We start from the raw sequence: 27,452 nt of genomic DNA, 5'->3' as shown, positions 1-27,452 counted from the left end.
TGCCCACTGAACACCTTTTATTTTGCTACAAATAAACGTTAGCTTTAATAATTAAATGTAGATGAAGAAAAAAGTTCTCAGGCATTTCAGAGTTTGAAATGCCATCATTAGTTGTGCAAACATTGGAGTGACTCCACCTGCCTTCAGCAGTATATCTCTTCTTTCTCTCTCTCCCCCCTCCCCTTCCTCCCTCTCTCCCCCCTTCCTCCCTCTCTCCCCCCTTCCTCCCTCTCTCCCTCTTGCTCTCCCCCACCCTCCCCTCCCTCCCGCTCTCCCCCACCCTCCCCTCCCCTCCCTCCCTCTCTCCTCCTCCCTCCCGTTATTGTAGAGTCATTTACAGTAAAAGAGGCGTATGTCACAACTGCTGCTTGGAACAAACGATGACTTTTCCAGCTCATCATCGTCAGTAACGAGTTCGTACACAAACAGGGCAATATATCCAAATACTTTTCTTCCCAGCATGCGGTGGTTTGTGCAATCATACACATTTTTTACGAAGCAAACGCCGGCACGCCCACGTATCTCCCCACCCATAAAGTTACTGGCGGGAGGGTCCGTGTTTTTTTGTGATTGATATATAGATACTAAACATCAGATAGAGCTTACCTTCTGCGATCTGCATTTCCGGGCGCTCAAACGCGAAACTGTCCGGAACAAGTCCGAGAATTGGGCACGTTCTCCAGGTAAGAAGCGGCTCTCCTCTGCTTTCATCACTCTTCCCGATTGCAGACTCTGAAATAGTCATTACCCTTTCGCCGTGCGGATGCGGATTTGAGTTATATTTGATTTATGCTTTCTTCATTTGTCATTTTAATATTGTAGACACGAAGTAGTACAGCACAGAAACGGGCCGTTCGACCCGTCACGTCCATTCCAACCTTCTGACCCCTCGTCTTTCTCGTGTTTCTGAATAGGCCAAAGAGCCTATTTGTTTGTGCTCCTGTATCACTGGTTTTAAGAACTTAACCTGTATAGACATACCGAGCAACACACACATACACACAAAATAGAGGCAGGAAATATGTTCCAGATGCTGGGAGAGTCCAGTACCAGAGGGCATGGTTTGAGAATAAGGGGTAGGTCATTTAGGACAGAGTTAAGGAAAAACTTCTTCTCCCAGAGAGTTGTGGGGGTCTGGAATGCACTGCCTCAGAAGGCAATGGAGGCCAATTCTCTGGATGCTTTCAAGAAGGAGCTAGATAGGTATCTTATGGATGGGGGAATCAAGGGATATGGGGACAAGGCAGGAACCGGGTATTGATAGTAGATGATCAGCCATGATCTCAGAATGGCGGTGCAGGCTTGAAGGGCCGAATGGTCTACTTCTGCACTTATTGTCTATTGTCTAAAATGCTGGAGGAGCTCAGCAATTTAAGCAGCATCTATGCAAACGAATAAACCGTCGACCCAAAACAGGTGGACCTGATCTCGGTCTTTACTCTTTTCCAGAGATGCTGCCTGTCCTGCTGGGTTCCTCCAGCATTTTGTGTGTGTGTTGTTGTGGATTTCCAGCATCTACAGAATCTCTTATTTACAGACACACAGAGATGGAACAGTTGAAAATACCGATGATTATTTAAACACTATCAGAAGCATAATGAGCTTGCTTTACAGTTTTTTATGTCACCTTGCCTGTGACTACAAGAAACTACAGAGAGTTACAGATACAGTTCAGTACATCATGGAAACCACTCATCCCTCCAGGCAGTGGCCAGCAATCCACCAATTTAATCCCTGCCTAATCACGGGACAATTTACAATGGCCAGTTAAACTACCAACATTTGCATGTTTGGACTGTGGGAGGAAACTTGCACGTTCACGGGCAGAATGTACAAACTCCTTACAGGGCAGTGGCAGGAATTGAACCCGGATCACTGGTACCATAAAGTGTTGCACTAACCACTATGCTGCTGTGCAGCCCATCACTCCCCTTTCTTTGGGCATAGATGGTATAGAAACATAGAAAACCTACAACACAATACCGGCCCTTCAGCCCACAAAGTTGTGCCGAACATGTCCTTACCTTAGAAATTACCTAGGGTTACCCATAGCCCTCAATTTTTTTGAGCTCCATGTACCTGTCCAGGAGTCTTTTAAAAGACCCTATTTTATCCGCCTCCACCACCGTCGCTGGCAGCCCATTCCATGCACTCACCAGTCTCTGCATAAGGTAGTTAGCCCTGACATCTCCTCTGTACCTACTTACAAGCACCTTAAAACTGTGCCCTGTCGTGCTAGCTATTTCAGCCCTGGAAAAAAGCCTCTGACTAACCCACACGATCAATGCCTCTCATCATCTTAGACGCCTCTATCAGGTCACCTCTCATCCTATGTGGCTCCAAGGAAAAAGGGCTGTGTTCACTCAACCTATTCTCATAAGGAATGCTCCCCAATCCAGGCAACATCCTTGTAAATCTCCTCTGCACCCTTTCTATGGTTTCCACATCCTTCCTGTAGTGTAGTACTCCAAGTGGGGTCTGACCAGGGTCTCATATAGCTGCTACGTTACCTCTTGGCTCCAAAACTCAGTCCCACAATTGATGAAGGCCAATGCACTGTATGCTTTCTTAACCACAGAGTCAGCCTGCACAGCAGTTTTGAGTGTCCTATGGACTCGGGCCCCAACATCCCTCTGGTCCTCCAGACTGCCAAGGGTCTTACCATTAGTACTATATTCTGCCATCATATTTCACCTATGAAAACGAACCACCTCACACTTATTTGGTTTGAACTTCATTTGCCACTTCTCTGTTTTGCATCCTATCAATGTCTTGCTGTAATCTCTGACAGCCTTCCACACTATCCACAACACCTCCAACCTTTGTGTCAACAAATTTACTACTCCATTCCTCTGCTTCTTCATCCAGGTCATTTATAAAAATCACAAAGAGTAGGGAAACCAGAACAGATCCTTGAGGCACACCACTGGTCACCGAACTCCATGCAGAATATGACCCGTCTACAACCACTCTTTGCCTTCTGTGGACACTTCAGTTCTGGATCCACAAAGCAATGTCCCCTTGGATCCCATGCTCCTTACTTTCTCAATAAGCCTTGCATGGGGTATCTTATCAAATGCCTTGCTGAAATCCATATACATTACCTCTACTCTACCATCATCAATGTGTTTACTCGTATCCTCAAAAGATTCAATCAGGTTCATAAGGCATGACCTGCCTTTCACAAAGCCTTGCTGACTATTCCTAATCATATTATAACTTTCCAAATGTTCATAAATCCTGCCTCTCAGGATGTTCTCCAAAAACTTACCAACCACTGAAGTAAGACTCACTGGTCTATAATTTCCTGAGCTATCTCTACTCCCTTTCTTGAATAATGGAACAACATCCGCAGCACTCCATTCCTCCGGAACCTCTTCCATCCCCATTGATGATGCAAAGATCATCGCCAGAGGCTCAGCAATCTCTTCCCTCGCCTCCCACAGGAGCCTGGGTACATCTTGTCTGGTCCCGGTGACTTATCCAACTTGATGCTTTCCAAAAGCTTCTGCACATCCTCTTTCTTAGTATCTACATGCTCAAGCTTTTCAGTCCACTGTAAGTCATCCCTACAATCACCAAGTTCCTTTTCCGTAGTGAATACTGAAGTACTCATTAAGTACCTCTGTGATCTCCTCCAGTTCCATACACACTTTTCCACTGTCACACTTGATTGGTCCTATTCTCTTACATCTTATTCTCTTGTTCTTCACATACTTGTAGAATGCCTTGGGGTTTTCCTTAATCCTGTCCGCCAAGGCCTTCTCATGGCCCCTTCTGGCTCTCCTAATTTCTTCCTTGAGCTCCTTCCTGCTAGCCTTATAATCTTCTAGCTCTCTATCATTACCTAGCTTTTTGAACCTTTCAGAAGCTCTTCTTCTTGACTAGATTTACAACAACTTTTGTACACCTTGGTTCCTATACCCTCCCATTCTTTCCCTGTCTCACTGGAACATACCTATGCAGAACTCCACGCAAATATCCCCTGAACATTTGCCACAATTCTTCCATACATTTTCCTGAGAACATCTGTTTCCAATTTATGCTTCCAAGTTCATGCCTGAAAGCCTTATATTTCCCCTTACTCCAATTAAATGCTTTCCCAACTTGTCTGTTCCTATCCCTCTCCAATTCTATGACAAAGGAGATAGAGTTGTGATCACTATCTCCAAAGTGCTGTCCCACTGAGAGATCTGACACCTGACCAGGTTCATTTCCCAATGCCAGATCAAGTACAGCCTCTCTTCTTGTAGGCTTATCTACATTTTGTGTCAGGAAACCTTCTTGAACACACCTAACAAACTCCACACCATCTAAACCCCTTGCTCTAGGGACATGCCCATTAATATTTGGGAAATTAAAATGTCCCACCACGACAACCCTGTTATTATTACACCTTTCCTCAATCTGTCTCCCTATATGCTCCTCAATGTCCCTGTTACTATTGGATGGTCCATAAAAAAACACCCAGTAGAGTTATTGACCCATTCCTGTTCCTAACTTCCACCCACAGAGACTCTGTAGACAGTCCATCCATGTCTTCCTCCTTTTCTACGGCCGTGACACTACCTCTGATCAACAGTGGCACTTATCAGGTGATTAAATAGCCCACTACCATGACAAGATTGATTTTTAACCTCAAAATCCAACTTGTTATGGCTTTACGCCTCATTGTCTACCTGAACTGCATTTGCCTTGTATCTGTAAATTTCATTCTGCATCCTTTTGGTATTTTTACACTGTTCTGACTCAATGTGTTGTTGTAATCTCTGTGGAGAGTGAGCAAGACAAGTCTTTTCACTGTATGTGTGACAATAATAAACCAATTTACCAGAGCTAGTCCCTTACTAGGATCAGAATTTTGTGTGTGTGTGTGTGTGTGTGTACACAAACATACACACACACATATATTAAATGTCAATCCGGAAATCAAATGGCAGTGGGGAAGAAGCTGTTCCTGAATTGTTGAGTGTGTGTCTTCAGACTTCTGTACCTCCTTCCTGATGGTTGCAAGGAGAAGAGGGCATTTTCTGGGTGATGTGGGTCCTCTCTAAATCTTTCCTATCCTTGAACTTCTCTCATTTTCTTTTAAACTTTAATTTGTTCCAACTTCAACTGTGTCCACTGGCAATTTGTTCCACATGCCTACCACCACCTTGTGTGTGAAAACCTGCCCCTCCTGTCCTCTTTTACATTTTTTCCTTCTTACCTTAAGTAAATGTTCTATAGTTTTCAGCCTCCCTACCCTGGGAAAAAGACTGGGTATTCAACTGAAGATTATAACATCACTCTTGCCCTCTATGCTGCAGAGAAAAAAACCCTAGCTTTTAATTCCCTTCAATTGAACCCTTTCCAGTTGAGTGACATCCTCACTGAAGTTAGTGACCAAAATTTCACACAAAACTCCAAATATAATCTCATAATGTTATGACTGTAAAATATGGTGTCCGGACTCTTGTAGCCAGTGCCCTGACCAACAAAAGTGAGCATGTCAGATACCTTCTTCACCTGTGTTCCACTTTCATAAGCTTATACACCTAGCTTGCTGTGTTCTACCACACTCTCCAGAGCCCAGACATTACATAAGAACATAAGAAATAGGAGCAAGAGTAGGCCATCTGGCCCGTCAAGACTGCTCTGGCATTCAATAAGATCATGGCTGATAGGGCCATGGACTCATCTCCACCATACCCTCCTTTTCCCCATAACCCTTAATTCCCCTGCTATGCAAAAATCTATCCAACCTTGTCTTAAATACAAAGTATACTTTACTGAGGTAGCCTCCACTGCTTCATTGGGCAGAGAATTCCACAGATTCACCACCCTCTGGAAAAGCAGTTACTCCTCAATTCCATCCTAAATCTACTTCCCTGAATCTTCAGGCTATTCACCCTAGTTCTAGTCTCACCTACTAGTAGAAACAACTTTCCTGCCTCTATCTTATCTATCCCTTATGTAATTTTATGTTTCCATAAGATGTCCTCAAATTCTTCTTATTCCAGAGAGTACAGTCCCAGGTGACTCAATCTCTCCTCATAGTTTAACCTCCTCATCTCTGGAATCAACCCGGCAAACCTTCTCTGCAACGCCTCCAAAGCCAGTATATCCTACTTCAGGTAAGGAGACCAGAACTGTATGCAGTACTCCAGGTGTGGCCTCACCAGTACCTGTACAGTTGCAGCATAACCTCCCTGATCTTAAATCCAATCCCTCTAGCAATGAAGACCAACATTCCATTTGCCTTCTTGATAGCCTGCTGCCCGCAAACCAACCTTTTGTGATTCATGCACACGCACTCCCAAGTCCCTCTGCACAGCAGCATGCTGCAATTTTTTACCATTTAAATAATAATCTGCTCTTTGACTTTTCTTTCCAAAGTGGGTGACCTCGCATTTACCAACATTGTTCTCCATCTGCCAGACCCTTGCCCACTCACTAACCTATCTATATCTCTCTGCAGGCACTCTGCATCTTCTGCATAATTTGCTTTAACTCTCAATTTAGTATCACCAACAAACTTAGATACACTACACTCGGTCCCCTCATCCAGATCGTTAATGTATATCGTGAACAGTTGCGGGCCCAGCACCGACTCCTGCAGCACACCGCACACCACAGACTGCCAACCAGAGAAACACCCATGAATCCCAACTCTCTACTTTCTACTAGTTAACCAATCTAATACATCACCCTCAACTCTATGCATCCTTATCTTACGGCTAGGTCTCTTATGTGGTACCTTATCGAATGGTTTCTGGAAATCCAGGTAATAACATACATCTGTTCCCCTCCATCCACTGCGCTCATTATATCATAAGACCATAAGATATAGGAGCAGAAAGAGGCCATTAGGCTCATCGAGTCAGCTCTGCTACTCAATCATGGGCTGATCCAATTCTTCCAGTCCTCCCCACTCCCCTGCTTTCACCTCATACCCCTTAATGCCCTGGCTGATCAAGAACCTATCTATCTCTGCCTTAAATACACCCAATGACTTGGCCTCCACAGCCACTCATGGCAACAAATTCCACAGATTCACCACCCTCTGACTAAAGTAATTTCTCCGCATCTCAGTTCTAAATGGACGTCCTTCTATCCTGAAGTCGTGCCCGCTTGTCCTAGAATCCCCTACCATGGGAAATAACTTTGCCATACGTAATCTGTTCAGGCCTTTTAACATTCAGAATGTTTCTATGAGATCCCCCCTCATTCTCTCAAACTCCAGGGAATACAGCCCAAGAGCTGCCAGATGTTCCTCATACGGTAAACCTTTCATTCCTGGAATCATTCTCGCAAATCTTCTCTGAACCCTCTCCAATGTCAGTATAGCCTTTCTAAAATAAGGAGTCCAAAACTGCAGACAATACTCCAAGTGTGGTCTCACAAGTGCCTTATAGAGCCTCAAGATCACATCACTGCTCTTATATTCTATACATCTAGAAATGAATGCCAACATTGCATTCACTTCCTTCACAACTAACTCAACCGGGAGGTTAACCTTTAGGGTATTTTGCACAAGGACTCCCAAGTCTCTTTGCATCTCTATATTTTGAATTTTCTCCCCATCTAAATAATAGTCTGCCCCTTTATTTCTTCCACCAAAGTGCATGGCCATACAGTTTCCAACATTGTATTTTATTTGCCACTTTTGTGCCCATTCTCCTAAACTATCGAAGTCTCTTAGCTGGCTCTGTTTCCTCAACACTACCCACTCCTCTACCTGTCTTTGTATCAGCAGCAAATTTAGCCATAAATCCATTAATACAGTTGTTCCAACACCAATCCCTGTGGGACTCCACTGGTCACCAGTAGCCAGCAAGAATAGGATCCCTTTATTCCCACTCTCTGTTTTCTGCCAACCAGCCAATGCTCCATCCATGCTAGTAACTTCCCTGTAACTCCATGGGCTCTTATTTTGCTAAGCAGCCTCATGTGCAGCACCTTGTCAAAAACCTTCTGAAAATCCAAGTACACCACATCTACTGCATCTCCTTTATCTGCTTGTAATTCCCTCAAAGAGTTGCAGTAGGTTTGTCAGGCAGGATTTTCCTTTCAGGAAACCATGCTTACTTTGGCCTGTCTTGGGATACGGTACTCCGTAATCTCATCCCTAACAATCGATTCCAACAACTTCCCAACCCCTGATGTCAGGCTAACAGGTCTATAGTTTCCTTTCTGCTGCCTCCCACCCTTCTTAAATAGCAGAGTAACATTTGCAATTTTCCAGTCATCTGGTACAATGCCAGAATCTAACAATTCTTGAAAGATCATCATTAATGCCTCCACAATCTCTCCAACTACTTCCTTCAGAACCCAAGGGTGCATTCTGTCAGGTCCAGGAGGTTTATCCACCCTCAGACCATTAAGCTTCCTGAGCACCTTTGCATTCGTATTTTCCACTGCACAAACTTCACTTCCCTGACACTCTTGAATGTCCGGTATACTGCAGATGTCTTCCAATGTGAAGACCGATGCAAGACACGCATTCAGTTCCTCTGCCATCTCTGCATCTCTCATTACAATATCTCCAGCATCATTTTGTATTGGTCCTATATCTACCCTCAACTCTCTTTTACCCTTTATATTCTTAAAAAAGCTTTTAGTACCTTCTTTAATATTAGTCGTCAGCTTCCTCTCATAATTCATCTTTTCCTTCCGAATTTCCTTCTTAGTTCCTTCTGCAAGTTTTTAAAAACTCCCCGATCCTCCATCTTCCCACTAGCTCTGGTTTCCTTGTATGCCCTCTCTTTTGCTTTTAATTTGGCTTTGACTTCACTTGTCATCCACGGTAGTGTCCTTCTTCCCTTTGAAAATTTCTTATTTGGAATATATCTGTTTTGCCCTTTCCTTATTTTTTGCAGGAACTCCAGCCATTGCTGCTCTGCTGTCCTTCCTGCAGATGTCCCTTTCCAGTCAACTTCGGCCAGTTCCCCTCTCATGCCATTGTAATTTCCTTTATTCCACTGAAATACCGACACATTGGATTTTATTTTTTCCCTCTCAAATTTCAGTGTGAACTTGATCATATTGTGTTCACTGTTTCCTAAGGGTTCCTTAACATTAAGCTCTCTTATCACCTCCGGATCATTGCACAATACACAATCCAGCACAACCGATCCCCTAGTGGGCTCGACAACAAGCTGTTGTAAAAACCCATCCTTTAGACATTCTACAAATTCTCTCTCTTGAGGTCCAGAACTGACCTGGTTTTCCCAATCCACTTGCATGTTAAAATCCCCAATGATTATCATGACGTTGCCTTTCTGACACGCCTGTTTGTCTCCTGCTGTAATTTGTAATCCACATCCTGGCTGCTGTTTGGAGGCCTGTATACAACTGGCATTAGGGTCCTTTTACACATACCATTTCGTAACTCAACCCATAGAGTCTCTACACCTTCCAATCCTATGTCATCCCTTTCCAGTGATTTAGTAGTATTTCTTGTACACAGAGCCACACCACCCCCTCTGCCTACTAACCTATCTTTTCGATACATCGTATATCCTTGGACGTTCAGCTCCAAGTGGCAGCCATCCTTTAGCCAAGTTTCAGAGATGGCCACAAAGTCATATTTGCCAATCTGTAGCTGAATTTCAAGATCATCCATTGTATTCCTTGTGCTGCGTGAATTCAAATGCAACACTCTCAGTCCAGTATATGTTGCTGATATCCTTAAAGAACTCCAGTAAGTTTGTCAAACAGGACCTGCCTTTGCTGAATCCATGCTGAGTCTGCCTGATGGATCCATTTCTTTCCAGATGCCTCACTATTTCTTCTTTAAGGATAGCTTCAAGTATTTTCCTAACTACAGATGTTAAACTAACTAGCCTTTACTTACCTGTCTTTTGCCTACATTCTTTTTTGAACAGTAGCAAGACATTCTCTGTCTTCTAATCCACTGGGACCTGCCCAGAGTCCAAAGATTTTTTGTAAATCATCACCAAAGTCTTTACTATAACTTCTGCCTTTTTTTTAGTACCCTGGGATGCATTCCATCAGGACCAGGAGACTTGTCTATCTTCAGGCCCACAAGTTTGCTCAGCACTACCCCTTCAGTGATAGCTGTTGTTTTGAGGTCCTCACCTCCCATCACATCCATAACATCTCTTTTAGGCAAGTTGGATGTGTCCTCCACCATGAAGACTGACACAAAATAGTCATTCAAAGCTTTGGCCATTTCCTCAGTACCCAGTATCAATTCCCCCCCTTGTCTTCCAAAGGACCTACATTCACTTTAGCCTCCCTTTTCCACTTTATATACTTATAAAAACTCTTACTATCTGTTTCTATATTTTGTGCTAGTTTATTTTCATAATCCATCTTCCCTTTCTTTATTGCTCGCTTAGTGGTACTTTGTTGCTTTTTAAAATTTTCCAAATCTTCCAGTTTAACTCTACTCTTGCTGACTTTGTATGCATGAGCTTTTAGTTTGATGCCTTTTTTTATTTCCTTAGTTATCTAAGGCTGCCTCTCCCCACCCTTACTGTCCTTGCTTTTAACTGGAATATACTTCTGTTGAGCACCGTGAAAAATCTCTTTGAAAGTCTTCCACTGTTCCTCAACTGTCCCACCGTATAGCCCGTGTTCCCAGTCTACATTAATCAAATCTGCCCTCATCCCATTTAGTCTATATTGTTTAGGCATAATACAGTAGGTTTTAGATTGAACTATTACACCCTCCATTTGTATGAGAAATTCGGTCATACTGTGGTCACTCTTTTCAAGAGGATCTCTGACTACAAGATCACTAATTTTACTTGTCTCATTGCACAGGACCAGATCTACGATCCTGCCCTGGTTTAATTTAACACAGTACAACCCTTCACACGTCTGAGTTAAATTCCATCTGGATTTCTTAGCTGGCTTTCTTAGTTGTTGTAGGTTTTGCTGTCATCTTAAATAACCTCCTTCACCATAACATCAGTTCTAGTGTCATCTGCAAACTTTCTTATCACGCCAACAATTGTCACAAATCTAGCAAACAATATATCCCAGCTCATAACAATTTTCTTCACAAGTTTCTTTTGCCTTGCAAAGTATTTATCCCTGCAAGTGGTTAAAATACTGCATTCACCTTCTCCCTCACCTCCAACAGGGCCCCAAACAATCTTCCAGGTGAGGCAGCACTTCACCTGTGAATTGGCTGCTGTCCGATGCTCCCACCTCATCTATTATTCGATGAAACCGAAGTTGAGCTTTTTGGCCATCAGACTAAACGCGATGTTTGGTGTAAGCCAAACACCGCACAGCATGAAAAAACACACCATCCCTATTATGAAACATGCTGTGGGGATGTTTCACTGCAGTAAGATCTGGAAAACTAGTGAAGGTAGGGGGTAAAGTAAATGCAGCAAAATACAGGGGAATCCTGAAGGAAAACTTGAGGTAGTCTGCAAGAAGTATGCAATTTGGGGGAAGATTAGTTTTCCAGTGAGACAATGACCCCAAGCATAGAGCCAAAGCTAGATAGGAATGGCTTACAAGTAATAAAGTTAATATCCTGGAATGGCCAAGTCAGAGTCCAGACCTCAGTCCAATTGAGAATTTGTGGCTGGGGCTGTTCACTCATGATCCCCATGCAATCTGACAGAGCTTGAGCAGTTTTGTAAAAATGAATGGGGAACATTGTAGTGTCCAGATGTGCAAAGCTGATAGAGACCTATCCACACTGACTGAAGGCTGTAATTACTGCCAAAGGTACATCTACTAAATACTGACTTGAAGGGGGTGAATACTTATGCAATCAATTATTTTGTGTTTTATGTTTGTAATTAATTTAAATCACTTTGTAGAGATCTGTTTTCATTTAGACGTGAAAGAGTTTTTTTTCTGTTGATCATGAAAAAAATGACAAATTAAATCCACTGTGAATCACTGTTGTAAAACAATAAAGCATGAAAACTTACAAGGGCAATGAATACTTTTTATAGGCACTGTACATCCCAAAGAAGAAGTATTCTAATGGCAGGATGACGCAACCATGGCTGACGAGTAGTCAAACCCAACAGAAAAACCAAAGAGAGGGCATGTAACAGAACAGAAATTAGTGGGAAGTTAGAGAATTGGGAAACTTTTAAAAACCAACAGAAAGCAACTAAAAAGTCATAATGAAACTAAAGATGGTAAGCTAGCTGATAATATTAAAGAGATACCAAACTTTTCTTCAAATATATCAAGTGTAAAAGAGAGACGAGAGCAGATATCAGACTATTGTAAAATGATGCTGCAGAGGTTGTAATGGGGGACAAAGTGAATCAGTATCTTGCATCAATCTTCACTGTGGAAGACACTAGCACTATGCTGGTACACCGAGAGTGTCAGAGGGCAGAAGTGTAGTTGCTGTTACTAGAAGCAGGTGCTTGGGAAACCAAAAGGTCTGAAGGTAGAGAAGTCAGCTGGACAAAATGGTATACACACCAGAGTTCTGAAAGAGGTGGCTGAAGGGATTCTGGAGGTATTAGTAATGATCTGTCAAGAATTAGTTGATTAAGGCATGGTTCTGGAGGATTGGAAATTTGCAGATGTCACCCCACTCTTCAAGAAAGGAGAGAGGCAGAAGAAAGGAAATGATAGGCCTCAGTGGTTGGGAAGATGTGGAAGTTGATTGTTAAGTGTGTGGTATTGGGGTACTTGGAAGCACATGATAAAACAGTTTATATTCAGCATGGTTTCAAATCTGTTGGAATTTTTGAAGAAATAACAAGCAGGATAGACAAAGGGTTGGTGGATGTTGTTCATTTGGATTTTCAGAAGGCCTTTGACAAGGTGCCACACTTGAGGCTGCTTAACCCATGGTATTACAGTAAAAGTACTAGCATGGATAAAGCAAGGGCCGATAAGCAGGAGGTAACAAGTGGGAATAAAGAGAGCCTTTTCCGGTTTGCTGCCAGTGACTAGTGGTGTTCCACAAGGTCTGTTTTGGGACAGCTTTTTACATTATATTTCAATGATTTTGATAATGGAATTGATGGCTTTGTGGCTAAGTTTGCAGATGATACGAAGAAAGGTGGAGGAGAAGGTAGCACTGAGGAAGCAGAATGGCTTAGAAGATTGGACAAAGAAGTGGCAGATGGAATACAGTGACAAGAAATATATGGTCATGCACTTTGATAGAAGAAATAAAAGAGAAGTTTTTTTTAATGGAGAGAATTTCACAAATCTGTGGCACAAAGTGACTTCGGTGCCCTCGTGCAGGATTTCCTAAAGGTTGAGTCAATGGTGAGGAAGGCAAATGTGATGTTAAACGTGATGCCCCTCCTCCCCTTCTCAACCCATCCCTGACATATTTAGTTGTTTGTTTTTTTCTCTCTCTCTGCCCATCACTCTGCCTGCTCTCCTTCTCCCTCTGGTGCTCCCCTCCCCCTTTCTTTCTCACTAGACCTCCTGTCCCATGATCTTTTCCCTTCTCCAGCTCTGTATCACTTTTGTAGCTTTTAGCTTCATCCCACCCCCTCCGGTCTTCTCCTATCATTTCGCATTTCCCCCTCCCCCTCCTACTTTCAAATCTCTTAGTATCTTTCCTTTCAGTTAGTCCTGACGAAGGGTCTCGGCCCGAAACGTCGACAGCGCTTCTCCCTATAGATGCTGCCTGGCCTGCTGTGTTCCACCAGCATTTTGTGTGTGGTGTTTGAATTTCCAGCATCTGCAGATTTCCTCGTGTTTGTGATGTTATTTTGAGAGGTCTGGTATATAAAAGCAAGAATGTAATGTTGAGCGTTTATAAGGCACTGGTGAGGCCTCACTTGGAGTAACATACTGTAAAAACATCATAAAAATGAAAACCCAATTAGCCAATGACTTCAATATCTTACAGAATATTATTATTCACAGAATTTTTTTTTTCTCCTCGGTTATAAAGCTAATTTTTTGAGACAATTGTATATTTTCAGTTTCTCATCAAATCCACGGGGACATGTTTGCCTACATTCTGGCCTCATTACTAATATGGTTTCTGTGCTGGTGGATACGAGACAGATGCAAACTTGAGAATCTCTCAGACAAGTATGTGTTCATCACCGGGTGTGATACTGGTTTTGGAAATCTGGCCGCCAAGTCCTTTGATAAAATTGGATTCTGGGTACTTGCTGGGTGTCTAACAGAGGAAGGGGCACAAAGCTTAAGCAAAGAAACCTCAAGTAGATTGAAGACAATCGTGCTGGATATTACAAAGTCAGAGAGCATTGAAAATGCAGTGAATCAAATCAAGCAAGAGGTGGGACACAGAGGTAAGTCAAATTTAGAAAGTTAATTACTAATACATTTCAGAAGCATGAAAAAATCTGCAGGTGCTGGAAATCCAAGCAACATTCACAAGATACTGGAGGAACTCAGCAGGCCAGGCAGCATCTTGAAAAAGAGTACAGAGCCGACGTTTTGGGCCCAAACCCTCATCAGGACCTTATACTCTGTCTGGGCAGCTGCCAACCTGATGGCATGAATATCAGTTTCTCCTTCCAGTTAAAAAAAAATTCTGTCCACTTCCCGAGGGATTTTAGCCTGGGATATCAACTCTCCACTTCCCTCCAGTTCCTCCAGCTAGTTGTTCATAGATTTGTCAGGTTCCAACACTTACAGTGACTCATTTCCACCTGATCATTATTATGCTTAATCATATAATAATAATAAAATAACAAAATATCAAAATACTTTTGTTAACAATAGCAAATAATAATAATGCCAGTGTCTCCGGTTTTACCAGCTTGAGCTGAGAAATACATAAAAATACTCTAATAATAATAATGATGAGCAGGGTATATATTGTCCCAATAGTAATATCTACAACTGGTATTTTTTATCTTAATATATATCTATGGTTTATTTATAATTGTTGACATTTGTTATCTTCATATAAACAGTACTGTGCATATACTGTATATAGCTAGGGTGCTCAATACTTTTTTACAGTACTGTATATGTTTTATCTATAATTGCAGTAATTTTTTTGTCTTTATATGCTGTATATATTTTTAATGTATAATTCCCCTTGTTTGTTTCTACAGGTCTTTGGGGCTTGGTAAATAACGCTGGGATAGTTGGGACACTTTGTCCCACTGATTGGTTAAGAACTGAACACTTCCGAAGACCTATTGAAGTTAACTTACTGGGATCTATAGAAGTGACGTTAAAATTGCTCCCACTGATTAAAAAAGCCAGAGGAAGAATTGTGAATATAAGCAGTGTTCTCGGCCGATTAGCTGTGAGCGGTGGTGGATACTATGTGTCAAAGTTTGGCATAGAAGGTTTCAATGACAGCTTAAGGTGAGGACATGAAAAGATTGATATTTATCTCTGGCTGGTTGTATGAAAAGGTGATAGAGTATCAGCCTCCCATTTTTCTCTGGAGTTTGGGTAGAAAACACAGCAGGTAGGTCAAACTATAGTTACTTTTCAGCCCTGGTAAACAAAAATGGATCTCTAACTCTGTTTACACCTTCTACAGTACTGTGCAAAAGTCTTAAGTGTATATATTGTGGCGAGCATTTGGTTCATAATGACAGATGAGGAAGCTCTTTCACTCAACAATGGTCTATTGTGACAGACACAAAACAGACTGGGCACCATGACCCGGAGACTGAACCCAACCAATCTCACACCAGTGAGGGAGGTGACCATCACACACAAGCAAACAACTGTACAACTCAAGCTAAAATGTAACAATAAATGAACTGAAACTTCCCACCATAATCCCATAAAAGCATTTTAACACAAGAACAATAAACAGTACTGGTCAGTAGAAATGCAGGCAGGCAGGCTGTCGACCGTGCCCTCACCTAGAACGCCACAGTATATATAATTAAGAATCCTGAGTGGGAAGGGGCAGAGAGAGGGGAATCATGGTTGGGAAAAGGGGAAGGGAGAGGGGAGGGAGCAGGAAGCACCAGAGAGACTTTCTGTAATGATCAGTAAACCAATTGTTTGGAATCAAATTAGCTTGCCTGGTGTCTCAGGGTTGGGTGTGCCTACACCCGTGCCACACCCATTCCTGACACTCCTTCTCTGCCACTTATCCCACACCCTCCCACCGTACTCCACCCACACCATTCCCAACATTCCTCGCTCCCGCCAAATTTACCAATCCGCTCTCTGCTCCATGTTGACAAATACAGTACAGTGCAAAAGTCTAGGTATCGATATATATATATATATATATATATATATATATATATATATATATATATCTTCTGCAAAAGTCTTACAATATATTATGTGGCTAAGACTTTTGCAGAATACTGCATCTTCAAAGCAGAATACCTTTTGACTCAGTTGAACATTAAGCATTTTTAATTCAATGAATCGTATCACAGCGTTTAACTTCAGTTTGATTACAGACCAGTTTTTATTTCATGTTTGATTTTGTGCATTTGTTACCGGTGTTGCTATCTTCATTAAGTAATTTCAAAGACATGACTCTGTGATTTCAGTTATCATTGTGGTCGCTGAGGGAATGTCAGACTGTTGGAGATCTCATGTTTTGGAGTGGATACACAAAAATACCTGACAACACATTTATTGTTTTGATTGTCCATTTTTAACCTTCATATTCTAAATTTGAGTCTCAGATCACGAGGTTTATATATGCAATCAATGCCAATTCCACTCTCCTTTTAAACTCTCTAACAACACTACACTAATTGGCCTAATCTCAAATAATAATGAGGCAGCCTACAGAGAAGAAGTCATCACCCTGACACGGTGGTGTCAAGAAAACAACCTCTCCCTCAGTGTCACAAAACAAAGGAGCTGATTGTGGATTACAGGAGGAATGGAGACAGGCTAACCCCTATTGACATCAATGGATCTGGGGTTGAGAGGGTGAGCAGCTTTAAGTTAATCACCATGCACATCACTGAGGATCTCACATGGTCTGTACACACCGGCTGTGTGATGAAAAAGACACAACAGCGCCTTGTTCACTTCAGACAGTTGAGGAAGTTTGGTATGGGCCCCCAAATCCTAAGAACTTTCTACAGGGGCACAATTGAGAGCATCCTGACTGGCTGCGTCACTGCCTGGTATGCAAACTGTAATTTCCCCCAAATGCAGGACTCTGCAGAGAGTGGTGTGGACAGCCCAGTGCATCTGTAGATGTGAACTTCCCACTATTTAGGACATTTACAAAGAGAGGTGGGTAAATAGGGCCTGAAGGATCATTGGGGACCCAAGTCATCCCAACCACAAACTATTACAGCTGCTACCATCTGGGAAATGGTACCACAGGATAAAAGCCAGGACCAACAGGCTCCGGGACAGCTTCTTCCACCAGGCCATCAGACTGATTAACTCATGCTGACACAACTGTATTTCTATGTATATTGACTGTCCTGCTGTACATACTATTTACTATAAATTACACATTGCGCATTTAGACAGAGAAGTAACAAAGATTTTTACTCCTCATGTATGTGAAGAATGTAAGTCATAAAGTCAATTCAATTTAATAATGACCACTGTGGTTTATTTCCATCAGCATTGTAACACAATCATGCGGAACCATTTTTTTATTATGCAGATAATCTGCTCCAAATTGTGTCCTCATTAGGCTCTTCTGACCCTTCGTACCCCTCAGCAATCTCCTAATTTAATCCTGATCACGGGACAATTTGCAATAACCAGTTAGCCTACCAGCTGGTACATTTTTGGACTGTAGGAGGAAACTGGAGCACCCGGAGGAAACCGATGCAGTCACGGGGAGAGCATACAAACTCCTCCCAGGCAATGGTTGGTATTGAACCCGGGGCAGCTGTACTGTAAAACATTGTGCTAACCACTAAACTATGGTGCCGTCTCATTACCTTATAATCAACAGTAAAATTCAGTTTCTAGATGCCACCGTTTTTCTGTTTCGTGCCACCCGACAGAGTAGTAAGGGCGCATTTGGTACGGGCACATTGCAGCCTCACCTTTGCAAAAGTTCAAAAACAGGAAGGGGTACCTTAACAAATTTTGTTAATGGCATTGAATAATATTTTCCACTTTAGTACAGTTATACAACCAAACCATTTCTCATCTATGCTAAATGTGCTTTTGCTTAGGCGTGATATGAAGAGATTTGGAATAAAAGTTGCTTGTATTGAACCTGGGACCTTTGAAACCAGAATGACCAACTGTGAAGTACATCGTCATGAAAAGAAATGCCTCTGGGATGATCTCCCACCTGATGTGAAAAAAGAGTATGGAGAAGACTATTTAATACAATGTAAGATATATACACCTACTCAGCTTAATAGAAAATGAATCCATAGCCCTGGGAATTACATTAGGCACAAGTATTTTATTATTGACTTTGTGTTGGTAGGCCATTAAAATAATTACTGAATATTAATACTTAAAATTATGAATAAGAAGTGCACCATAATTTTGTTGAGTAATTTTAGAAGCCTGAAGTTCATTTTAAAAAAAGTTGATTCTTATTTTGTCTGAAAGGCCTGCTGTTATATTTTAACGAAGTACATTTTGAATTAATTGAAGCTTAAAATGAAAATCTTCACAGACTCCTAATCTTTCAGGATTCAGTTAATCTTAAACTTGGGAGCAGAAAATGTAAAAGACTGAGGGGAGATTTGATAGAGGTGTACAAAATTATGAGGGGTATAGGTAGGGTAAATGCAAGCAGTCATTTTCCACTGAGGTTAGGTAGGACTACAACAAGAGGTCATGTGTTAAAGGTGAAAGGAGAACATGAAGGGAAACTTGTTCACTCAGAGAGTTATCAGAGTGTGGAACGAGCTGCCAGCACAAGAGTTGGATGTGAGCTCGATTACAACATTTAAGAGAAGTTTGGACAGGTACATGGATTAGGGGTATGGAGGGCTATGGTCCCGGTGCAGGTCAATGGGAGTAGGTGGTTTAAATGGTTTTGCACGAACTAGATGGGCTAAAGGTCCTGATTCTGTGCTGTACTTTTGTATGACTATGATTCTGAGTCCGTTTTAATCATTTCATTTCTTAGATGACTAGTTTTGAAGAGCAACTGTATGAGTACAATATTGCATAATGGTCACGTGTTTAAGTACTGTAGTTCATTAAACCATGTAGCAATTCATCAGGCGTACCTTAGCACCTCTGATGATTAATTGCTATCTGAAACAGACTCGACCAATGCAAGTGCAAAATGAGGCAGATCCGCTTTGGACTCTGGAACTTGCTTTTGCAAGTGTAGCGATAATGAAACCATTAGCTTTCAGCCTCATTCCTCCATGGAATTAATAACAATTTTGAAGTTTGCATGTATGCAGTTTTGAACAGGGATATTGATGACTGTATTCCAGAGGGTCACTAGATCACTTGTCTCGTGCAGTTAGTTGCATGCTAAATTGGTAGGACGTGATTAGACTGAAAACTGTGCAGAAAGGATTTACCAGTATGTTGTCTGAATGGAATAGTTTAGTTAGAAGGAGAAATTGGATTTCCCGGGTTTGGTTTCCTTGGAGCAGAGGAGTCTTAACAGGAGACTAATGAGAGGTACAGTACTGGGCAAAGGCTTAGGCAGAAATAGATAGCTAAGGTGCCCAAGGCTTTTGCATAGTACTATTTTTGTCCACATGGAGTAGAGAGCAAGTTTGTAAATCTGGTGGGAGCAAAGGTTTTTGGGAATGGAGAGGGCAGAGTGCCACAGGAGGGGTGTAAGACAGGTAACAGAAGGAGTGCCAGGGGTGGGAGGGTGGCGTAGGTTCAGACACCCCACCTCCGAGACTGCAGGCAGGGTAATTTGATTACAAACAATTGGTTCATTGATCATTACGAAATGTCTCTCTGGTGCTTCCTGCTCCCTCCCCTCTCCTTTTCCCAACCATGATTCCCCTCTACCCTGTCTCAGTCTGCAATAAAGACCCATATCAGAATCAGGTTTATCATCATTCACATATGTGTCATGAAATTTGAATCTTCTTGTGTGGCAGCAGCAGTATGGTGCAAGACTTAGAGCTACTACTGGATTGTGCAAAAGTCTTAGGTGGCCTAGCCATAGATATGGGTAGACAGCAGGAAAAGTTTCCTGTAAGAAAGATATCTAAAGCTAGAAGGCACAGTTTTAATGTGAAAAGTAAGAAGATTGGAAGTGATCTGAGAAAAGAAGTTTTCATCAGAGTGTGGTTGCAATCTGGAGCTCACTGCTGAGAAAGTTTTGGAGGCAAACTGTATTTTCTCACAACAGTTTTAGCTTCATGGAGTCAGAGTTACAGAACATCGAAACATCGACAGAATCGGAGTTATACAACACGGAAGCAGGTCCTTTGGCCCAATCATCCATGTCTACTATGATCTCTAACTGCTTGCCTAATTTGGCCCTTGTCTCTCAAGGCTTTCTACATCCATGTATTTATCCAGATGTTTTGAACATTGTAATTGCATCTGCCCTCTATTGGTTCCTCTGGGAACTCATTCCATATACCCACTGTTTGTTAAACGCCATGTCATATGATGTGGGCGATAATGGTCTTTCCAAGACTATGATTGTTCTTGGAAGTGGTTTGCCATTGCCTTCTTCTGGGCAGTGTCTTTATAAGACAGGTAACCGCAGCCATTATCAATACTCTTCAGAGATTGCCTATTGTCAGTGGTTGCATAACTAGGACTTGTGATATGCACCAGCTGTTCGTACGACCATCCACCACCTGCTCCCATGGCTTCCCTGAACACTGATCAGGGAGGCTAAGCAGGTGCTACACCTTACTGAAGGATGTCCTGCAGGCTAGCAGAGGGAAGGAGTGCCTTACACCTCCTTTGTTAGAGATGTATCTCCACCGCAGCACCTCAGGGTTTAGTGAAAATAGATGGTGTTTGGTCAATGCCGACACAGTGGCTGGAAGGCTTTGGTTCCATGTTGTATCTCTCCATGACTATGACTGAAATTTCAGTAAGGAAATCCATTTAATTAAAGTTTAAATCATTATCAAAGTATATACAACATATGTCACCATATACAACCCTTATTTCCCCATGAGCATACTCAATAAATCTGTAGAATAACAACCATAACAGAATCAATGGAAGACTACCCAATTTGGGTATTCAGCCAGAGGGCAGAAGACAAGTTGTGCAAATACAAAAAGGAAGAAATAATAATAAAATATAAATAAGCAATAAATATAGAGAACATGAGAACAAGAATCCTTAAAAGTCAGTACATTGACTGTGGGAACATTTCAATGACAGGGCAAGTGAAGTTTGTTTCAGGAGCCTACTAGTTGAGGGGTAATAGAACCTGAACCTTGTGGTGTGAGTCCTGAGACTCCTGCACCACATTCCTAGTGGCAGTAGTGAGAAGAGAGCATAGGCTGGGTGGTGGGGTCCCTCACAATGGATACCGCTTTCCTGCAATGGTGCTCCATGTAGCTATGCTCAATGGCGGGGAGGGATGGAGCCAGGAAATTAACGATCCTGCTGTGATGTAACAGCAATGCTAGCCATCCTTTTCTCATTAGGGATGATAGACATGCATATTATAAAGCTCTTAGCATTATTGTGTGAGATTTTAAACGTATACCATCCAAATTAGTTTATTTGTGATTCATTAAAGTCTACCCCACTAACACTTTGCTTTGGATATTCACAGCTGGTGTCAGACGAGAGAAACTAGTGAAATTATTGTCAAGTACAGATCTTTCCGTGGTGGTGTGGTGTATGGAACATGCTGTAACAGCCAAGTACCCAAGGACTCGGTACAGTGCTGGCATTGATGCAAAACTACTATGGATCCCCCTATCATACTTGCCAACATTTATTGCAGATTACCTGCTGACTATGGATACAATAATAAACTCAAGTTCTGCGTAAAGGATTCACACTCTATCTTTTGAACATTGTTTATTAGAACACACTCTATCACACTCTATCTTTTGAACATTGTTTATTAGAAACATTGACATTTGGAGGCTCTGGACCAAATTGTAGACAATTTGTCACATATTTGTACATGGAGCTTGAAAAAATAGAGGGATATGGGTAACCCTAGGTAATTTCTAAGGTAAGGACACATTCAGCACAGCTTTGTCGGCCAAAGGGCCTGTATTGTGCTGTAGGTTTTCTATGTTTTTATTTCTCCTGCTGCAGGAATGCAAGTGTTTATATCATCAATATTGTATAGTTAGGTTTTGTTCATGTGTTGTTGAGAAATGTGAGCTGAATCAATACGTTAGTACAGGGTGGCTTACATTTGGGTAGTTAATGAAGAAAGGAATATCTGCATTTATTTAGCATTTTTTTATTTCACCCCACAGACAACACTGCTAATGGTACAGTCGGCCCTCCTTATCCGCGGGTTCCGCATGCGCGGATTCAACCAACCGCGGATCGGGAAAACCCGGAAGTTCTCTCTCCAGCACTTGCTGTTTGAGCATGGACAGACTTTTATTTTTGTCATTATTCCCTAAACAATACAGTATAACAACTATTTACATCACATTTACATTGTATTAGGTATTATAAGTAATCTAGAGATGATTTAAAGTATATGGGAGGATGTGCATAGGTTACTGCGGGTCGGGAATCGAAGAGAAAAAGGAAGTTCTTTTAAGTCGGAACTGGTACATCCGGTATTTAGCGTCAGTTAGTCAAGCGTTTGTCTTAGTATATAGTATATATTTTACCTTTCTATGAATATAAAAAAACTTAAGAAACGTATGTATTTCAATTATTAAACCACTGCGTTGCTTACTAATAATTGTAGCTTTCTTTGGGGGGGAGCCTTCACATGCTCCATTATTCTCACCTTATCCTTTAAAATTGTTCCGATCGTTGACTGAATGTACCCTAACACTTTTCCAATGACCGATGGCATTTTACCTCTTTCCGATCACTTTATTATTTCCACTTTATTTTCAATCGTGATCGTTTTCCGGAACAAAAACAATGCAGGCGGTGGGTCCTAAAGTCCACGGCACTGGGGCAGGTTAAATAAGGTCCGGAGCTCCGCCGGGTCCTAAATTCCACCAACTTGAGCATCTGCGTTTTTTGGTACCCATGGTGGGGGGTACTGGAACCAACCCCTCCTGCGGAGAAGGAGGGCTGACTGTACTTTGGTGCATATTACTGTACATTTTTATGCTCAAGCTGCTGGAGTAGGACTTGAACCTACAAACATCAGACTCAGAGAGCTGGTCCACAGATCTAAAGTGGATATTGCTGAAAAAGGCATGCAGCAGAAAATTTCAATCGGACAAAGAAATTTCCTAATTTCTAAAGGCAGTTAAAGCGAAATAGACAGAATAGCCTGAATTACTACTTCCTTGGTGTTAAGATTTATTATTGTCTACATCAAAAACTAAGTCAACATTTGAACTGATGTTGTTTATTCAACCATAAGACACTGGAGCAAAATTAGGCCATTCATCCCACTCAGTTTGCTCTGGCATTCCATCATGGCTGTTCATTATCCCTCTCAACCCCATTCTCCTGCCTTCTCCCTATAAAGACTGATGCCCTTATAAATCAAGAGCCTATCAACCTCTGCTTTAAATAGAGCCAGTGATTATCTTCCACAGCCATCTGTGGCAACGAATTCCACAGATCCACTGCACTTGGCTAAAGAAATTTCTCCTCACCTCTGTTCAAAATGGACATGCTTCTATTCTGAGGCTGTGCCCTCTGGCTCTGCCCCCCCCCCCCACCACCTTACAATAGGAAAGGTATTCTCTGTGTCCACTCTCAATAATTACTAGGATATTCCTCATTCCTCTAAACTCCAGTGAGTGCAGGCCCAGACCGATCAAATGCTCTTGGTACATTAACCTGTTCATTGCCGGGATCACATTACTATGAGCCTCTTCTCGATCCTCTCCAAAGACAGCATATCATTTCTTTGATAAGCGGCCCAAAGTACTCTCAATGCCCCAAATGCAGTCTGAATAATGACTTCTAAAGCCTCAGCATTGCAGTATTGCTTTAATATTTTAGTCTTGAAATGATTGCTAACATTGCATTTGACTTCCATACCACCAACTCACCTGCAAAGTAACCTTCAGGGAATCCTGCAGAGCATTCCCAATTCCTTTTCTAATTTTCAATTTTTCTTCTCATTTAGAAAATAGACTATGCTTTTATTCCTTCTTCCAAAGTGCAAAGCCATATACTTCCTGACACAATATTCCATCTGACATTTCTTTGCCCATTCAGCTAATCTATCTAAGTCCTTCTGCAGGCTCCCTGCTTCCTCAGCACTATCTGCTCTTCCACCAGTCTTCATATCATCTGCAAACCTGGCCACAAATCTTATCAATTCCATCATCCAAATCATTCACATATAACAGGAAAAGAAGCAGTCCCAACACCAACCCCTGTGGAACACCACTAGTCACTGGCAACTAACCAGAAAAGGCCCCCTTATATTCCCACTCTTTCCCTTCTGTAAGTCAGCCAATCTACAATCCATGCTAGTATCTTTCCTGTAATACCATGCATTCTTATTTTACTTAATGGACTTGTATGTGAACATCCTGTCAAAGGCCTTCTGAAAATCAATTAAACAACATCCACTGACACTCCTTTGTCAACACTGCATGTTATTTCCTCAAAGGATTCAAACAGAGCTGTCAGATAAATTTAAGCAAGCCCTGCTGACTTAAGCCTATTTTATCATGTACCCCAGATCCTCTGCAATCTCTTCTGCTACTTCTTTCAGAACCCTGGGATGTAACTTAAGGTCTTTCAGCTTCCCAAGCAGCTTCTCCTTTGTAATAGCAACTACACTCACAATTGCCCTGTGACTTCCGTTAATTTCTGGCATACTGCTCTTGTTTTCCACAGTGAAGATTAAAGCAAAATACTTAAGAGTCAATCAGCCAATTCTTTGTGTCCTATTACTCCCTCTCTAGCATCATATTCCAGTGGTCTGATATCTCCTCTCATCTCTCTTTTACTCTTTGCATATCTGAAAAACTTCTTTGTATCCTCTTTAATATTTCAGTCGGCCCTCCTTATCCACGGGTTCTGCATGCGCGGATCAAGAAAACCCAGAAGTCCTCTCCCCAGCACGTTGTTTGAGCATGTACAGACTTTTTTTTCTTGTCATTATTCCCTAAACAGTACAGAATAATATTTACATTATATTAGGTACTATAAGTAAGTACAGACAGTCTTTAAGTCAGATTTGTATGTAAGTTGGAACAGGTACATTGGGTATTATTTAGCGTCAGTTAGTCAAACGTTTGTCTTAGTATATAGTATATATTTTACCTTTCTATGCATATAAGACAATTAAGAAACATATGTATTTCAATAATTAAACCACTGTGTTGCTTAGTATAATTGTAGCTTTCATCGGGGCAGGGCCTTTCACATGCTCCATTATTCTCACTTTCTCCTTTAAAATTGTTCCGATCGTTGACTGACTGTAGCCTAACGCTTTTCCAGTGACCAACAACGTTTCACCTCTTTCTAATCGCTTTATTATTTTCATTTCATTTTCAATCGTGATCATTTTCCATCAATGGAGCAGAAACACTGCAGATTCAGTAGCAGCTGCGGACAGTGGGTCCGAAACTCCCTGGGGTCCTAAAGTCCACCCGCACTGAGACAGGTTAAATAAGGGACTTGATGATCCATGTTTTTTGGTATCCGTGGGGGGGGGGGGGTCCCGGAACCTATCCCCCATGGATAAGGAGGGCCAACTGTATTTTCTAGCTTGCCTTCATAATTCATCTCGTTGCTTTTTAAAGTTGCCGTGTGTTGCTTTTTTAAATCTTCCCAATCCTCTAGCTTCTCATTAGTTTTTGCCATACTTTATCCATCTCACATGCTCAAATGTGATCTTTGACTTCCCTTGTCAGCCACAGTTGCCTTTCCCTCTCTTTAGCAGACTTTTTCCACATTTGAGACGTATCTATCCTGCACCTCCAAATTGCCTCCAGCAACATCATCCATGCCATTCTGCTGTCATCCTGCTAGTGTCCCTTCCAAACAACTTCGGTCAGCTCATCTGTCATGTCTCCATATTTGACTTTACTGCACTGCCATACTGCCTTTGGTTTCTCCTCCTCAAACTGCGGGGTGAAATGAATACTATCATATTATGGTCACTTCCTCCCAAGGGTTCCTTTACCTTAAACTCCCTAATCAAATCTGGTTAATTACACAAATCCTAAATTGCCTTTTTTCCGAGTGGGCTCAACCATAAGCTGCTCTAAAAAGCAATATCATTGCAATTGGCATTCTCTAAATGCCTTCTCCTGGGTTCCAGCACCAACCTGATTCTCCAAATCTTCCTGCAAATTGAAATCCCCCCTGACCATTTTAACATAATAGGAATCCAACTTCTACCTTTAGCGATACTCCTGACCTTTAATATACATCCCTGTGTGTTACTCTATGTAGACATATTTCTGTCATTGATAAATTCTCTTTTCCTGTTATACGGTATCATCATCATCATGTGCAATGTCATATGATGTGGCAATGATGGTCTTTGACCATGATTGTTCTTGACAATTTTGCTACAGAAGTGGTTCACCGTTGCATTCCTCTGGACAGTGCCTTGACAAGATGGGAGACCTCAGCCAATATCAATACTCTTCAGAGATTGTCTGCCTGGCATCAGTGGTCACATAACCAGGACTTGTGATATGTGCTAGCTGCTCAAATGACCACCACCTGTCCAAGGCTTCACATGACCCTGATCATGGTGGGGAAGGTGAGGGGTCTATAATCAGATGCTAAACTTTGCCTAAGGGTGATCTATGATCTGCAGGCTAGCAGAGGGAAGAAGCAACTTACACCTCCTTTGGTGGAGACATATCTCCATCCTGTCACCCATACTTTATAGCTTACCTTGTTAAATAGTTACTGAAGTGACATATGTCAGATGCACTGCTTTTCTTAAGATAGCTCATGATGTGCACATGATTAGAAAATGGACCATTCTACTCATATATATGGTGGTCTAGATTCCAATTCTGATTAGACTAACTCGATTATTGTGCTTGTAAGAAAACAGTGAAAATAGCAACTTTTTTGGATTCTTTTTAACATAGATGTAGCTTAACAAGTGTAACTATCAGCAATTTGAAATTTTACTCTATTGAAATTACCAATAAAATATTTCTTGATTATTTAATGATATTTTGTATTCTTTATTTTTTCCAGTTAATTGCATGGATTTTTATTTTGTATAGAGTGATTCAGCATTTACATTGGATAAGCCATGAAGCTAAAAACTGAGTCATTACTGGCAAAAACAAATACTTACTCAATACCAATAAATATGCTAGGTTGGACAATGTGATTTAATATCTGGAATTAAGCATTTAAAAGATATCTAGGGGATATTTTTGCCACCAGCATCCATATCCTGAAAAAGGAATATAAACTGAATGGCATACTGACATCCAATTGAGATGATTCTGTCTGCATTTTGAAGTTTGGGGTCTTACTTCATTTTATACATTCCTGCATGGAGTGACTCCTCTATTCACTGGACCAACTTCAGTGAAGAATCTCTAAATTTCCTTTTAAAGTCAGAT

General features: G+C 41.6%; 1 protein-coding gene across 3 annotated transcripts; it reads left to right on the top strand.

The window, feature by feature from the left end:
* Window positions 1-326: 326 nt before the first annotated feature.
* Window positions 327-27,028, top strand: LOC132392485 (dehydrogenase/reductase SDR family member 9-like). 3 transcript variants are annotated; one of them, XM_059966385.1, is made up of 6 exons: window positions 327-683; window positions 12,985-13,218; window positions 13,890-14,225; window positions 15,000-15,258; window positions 18,033-18,196; window positions 21,554-27,028. In XM_059966385.1, the coding sequence occupies exons 3-6, from the start codon at window positions 13,913-13,915 to the stop codon at window positions 21,772-21,774; spliced, it is 957 nt and encodes a 318-aa protein (XP_059822368.1). In that variant the 5' UTR covers window positions 327-683; window positions 12,985-13,218; window positions 13,890-13,912; the 3' UTR covers window positions 21,775-27,028. The 3 variants fall into 3 exon arrangements, with proteins under 3 accessions (XP_059822368.1, XP_059822367.1, XP_059822366.1); XM_059966384.1 differs by lacking the exon at window positions 12,985-13,218 and adding an exon at window positions 6,003-6,116; XM_059966383.1 differs by lacking the exon at window positions 12,985-13,218 and having other exon boundaries at window positions 328-683.
* The last annotated feature ends 424 nt before the right edge of the window (window positions 27,029-27,452 follow it).

This window comes from Hypanus sabinus, chromosome 4 (genome assembly GCF_030144855.1).
Source record: "Hypanus sabinus isolate sHypSab1 chromosome 4, sHypSab1.hap1, whole genome shotgun sequence".
Taxonomy (NCBI): domain Eukaryota; kingdom Metazoa; phylum Chordata; class Chondrichthyes; order Myliobatiformes; family Dasyatidae; genus Hypanus; species Hypanus sabinus.
This window is presented reverse-complemented; position numbering and strand designations above follow the sequence as displayed.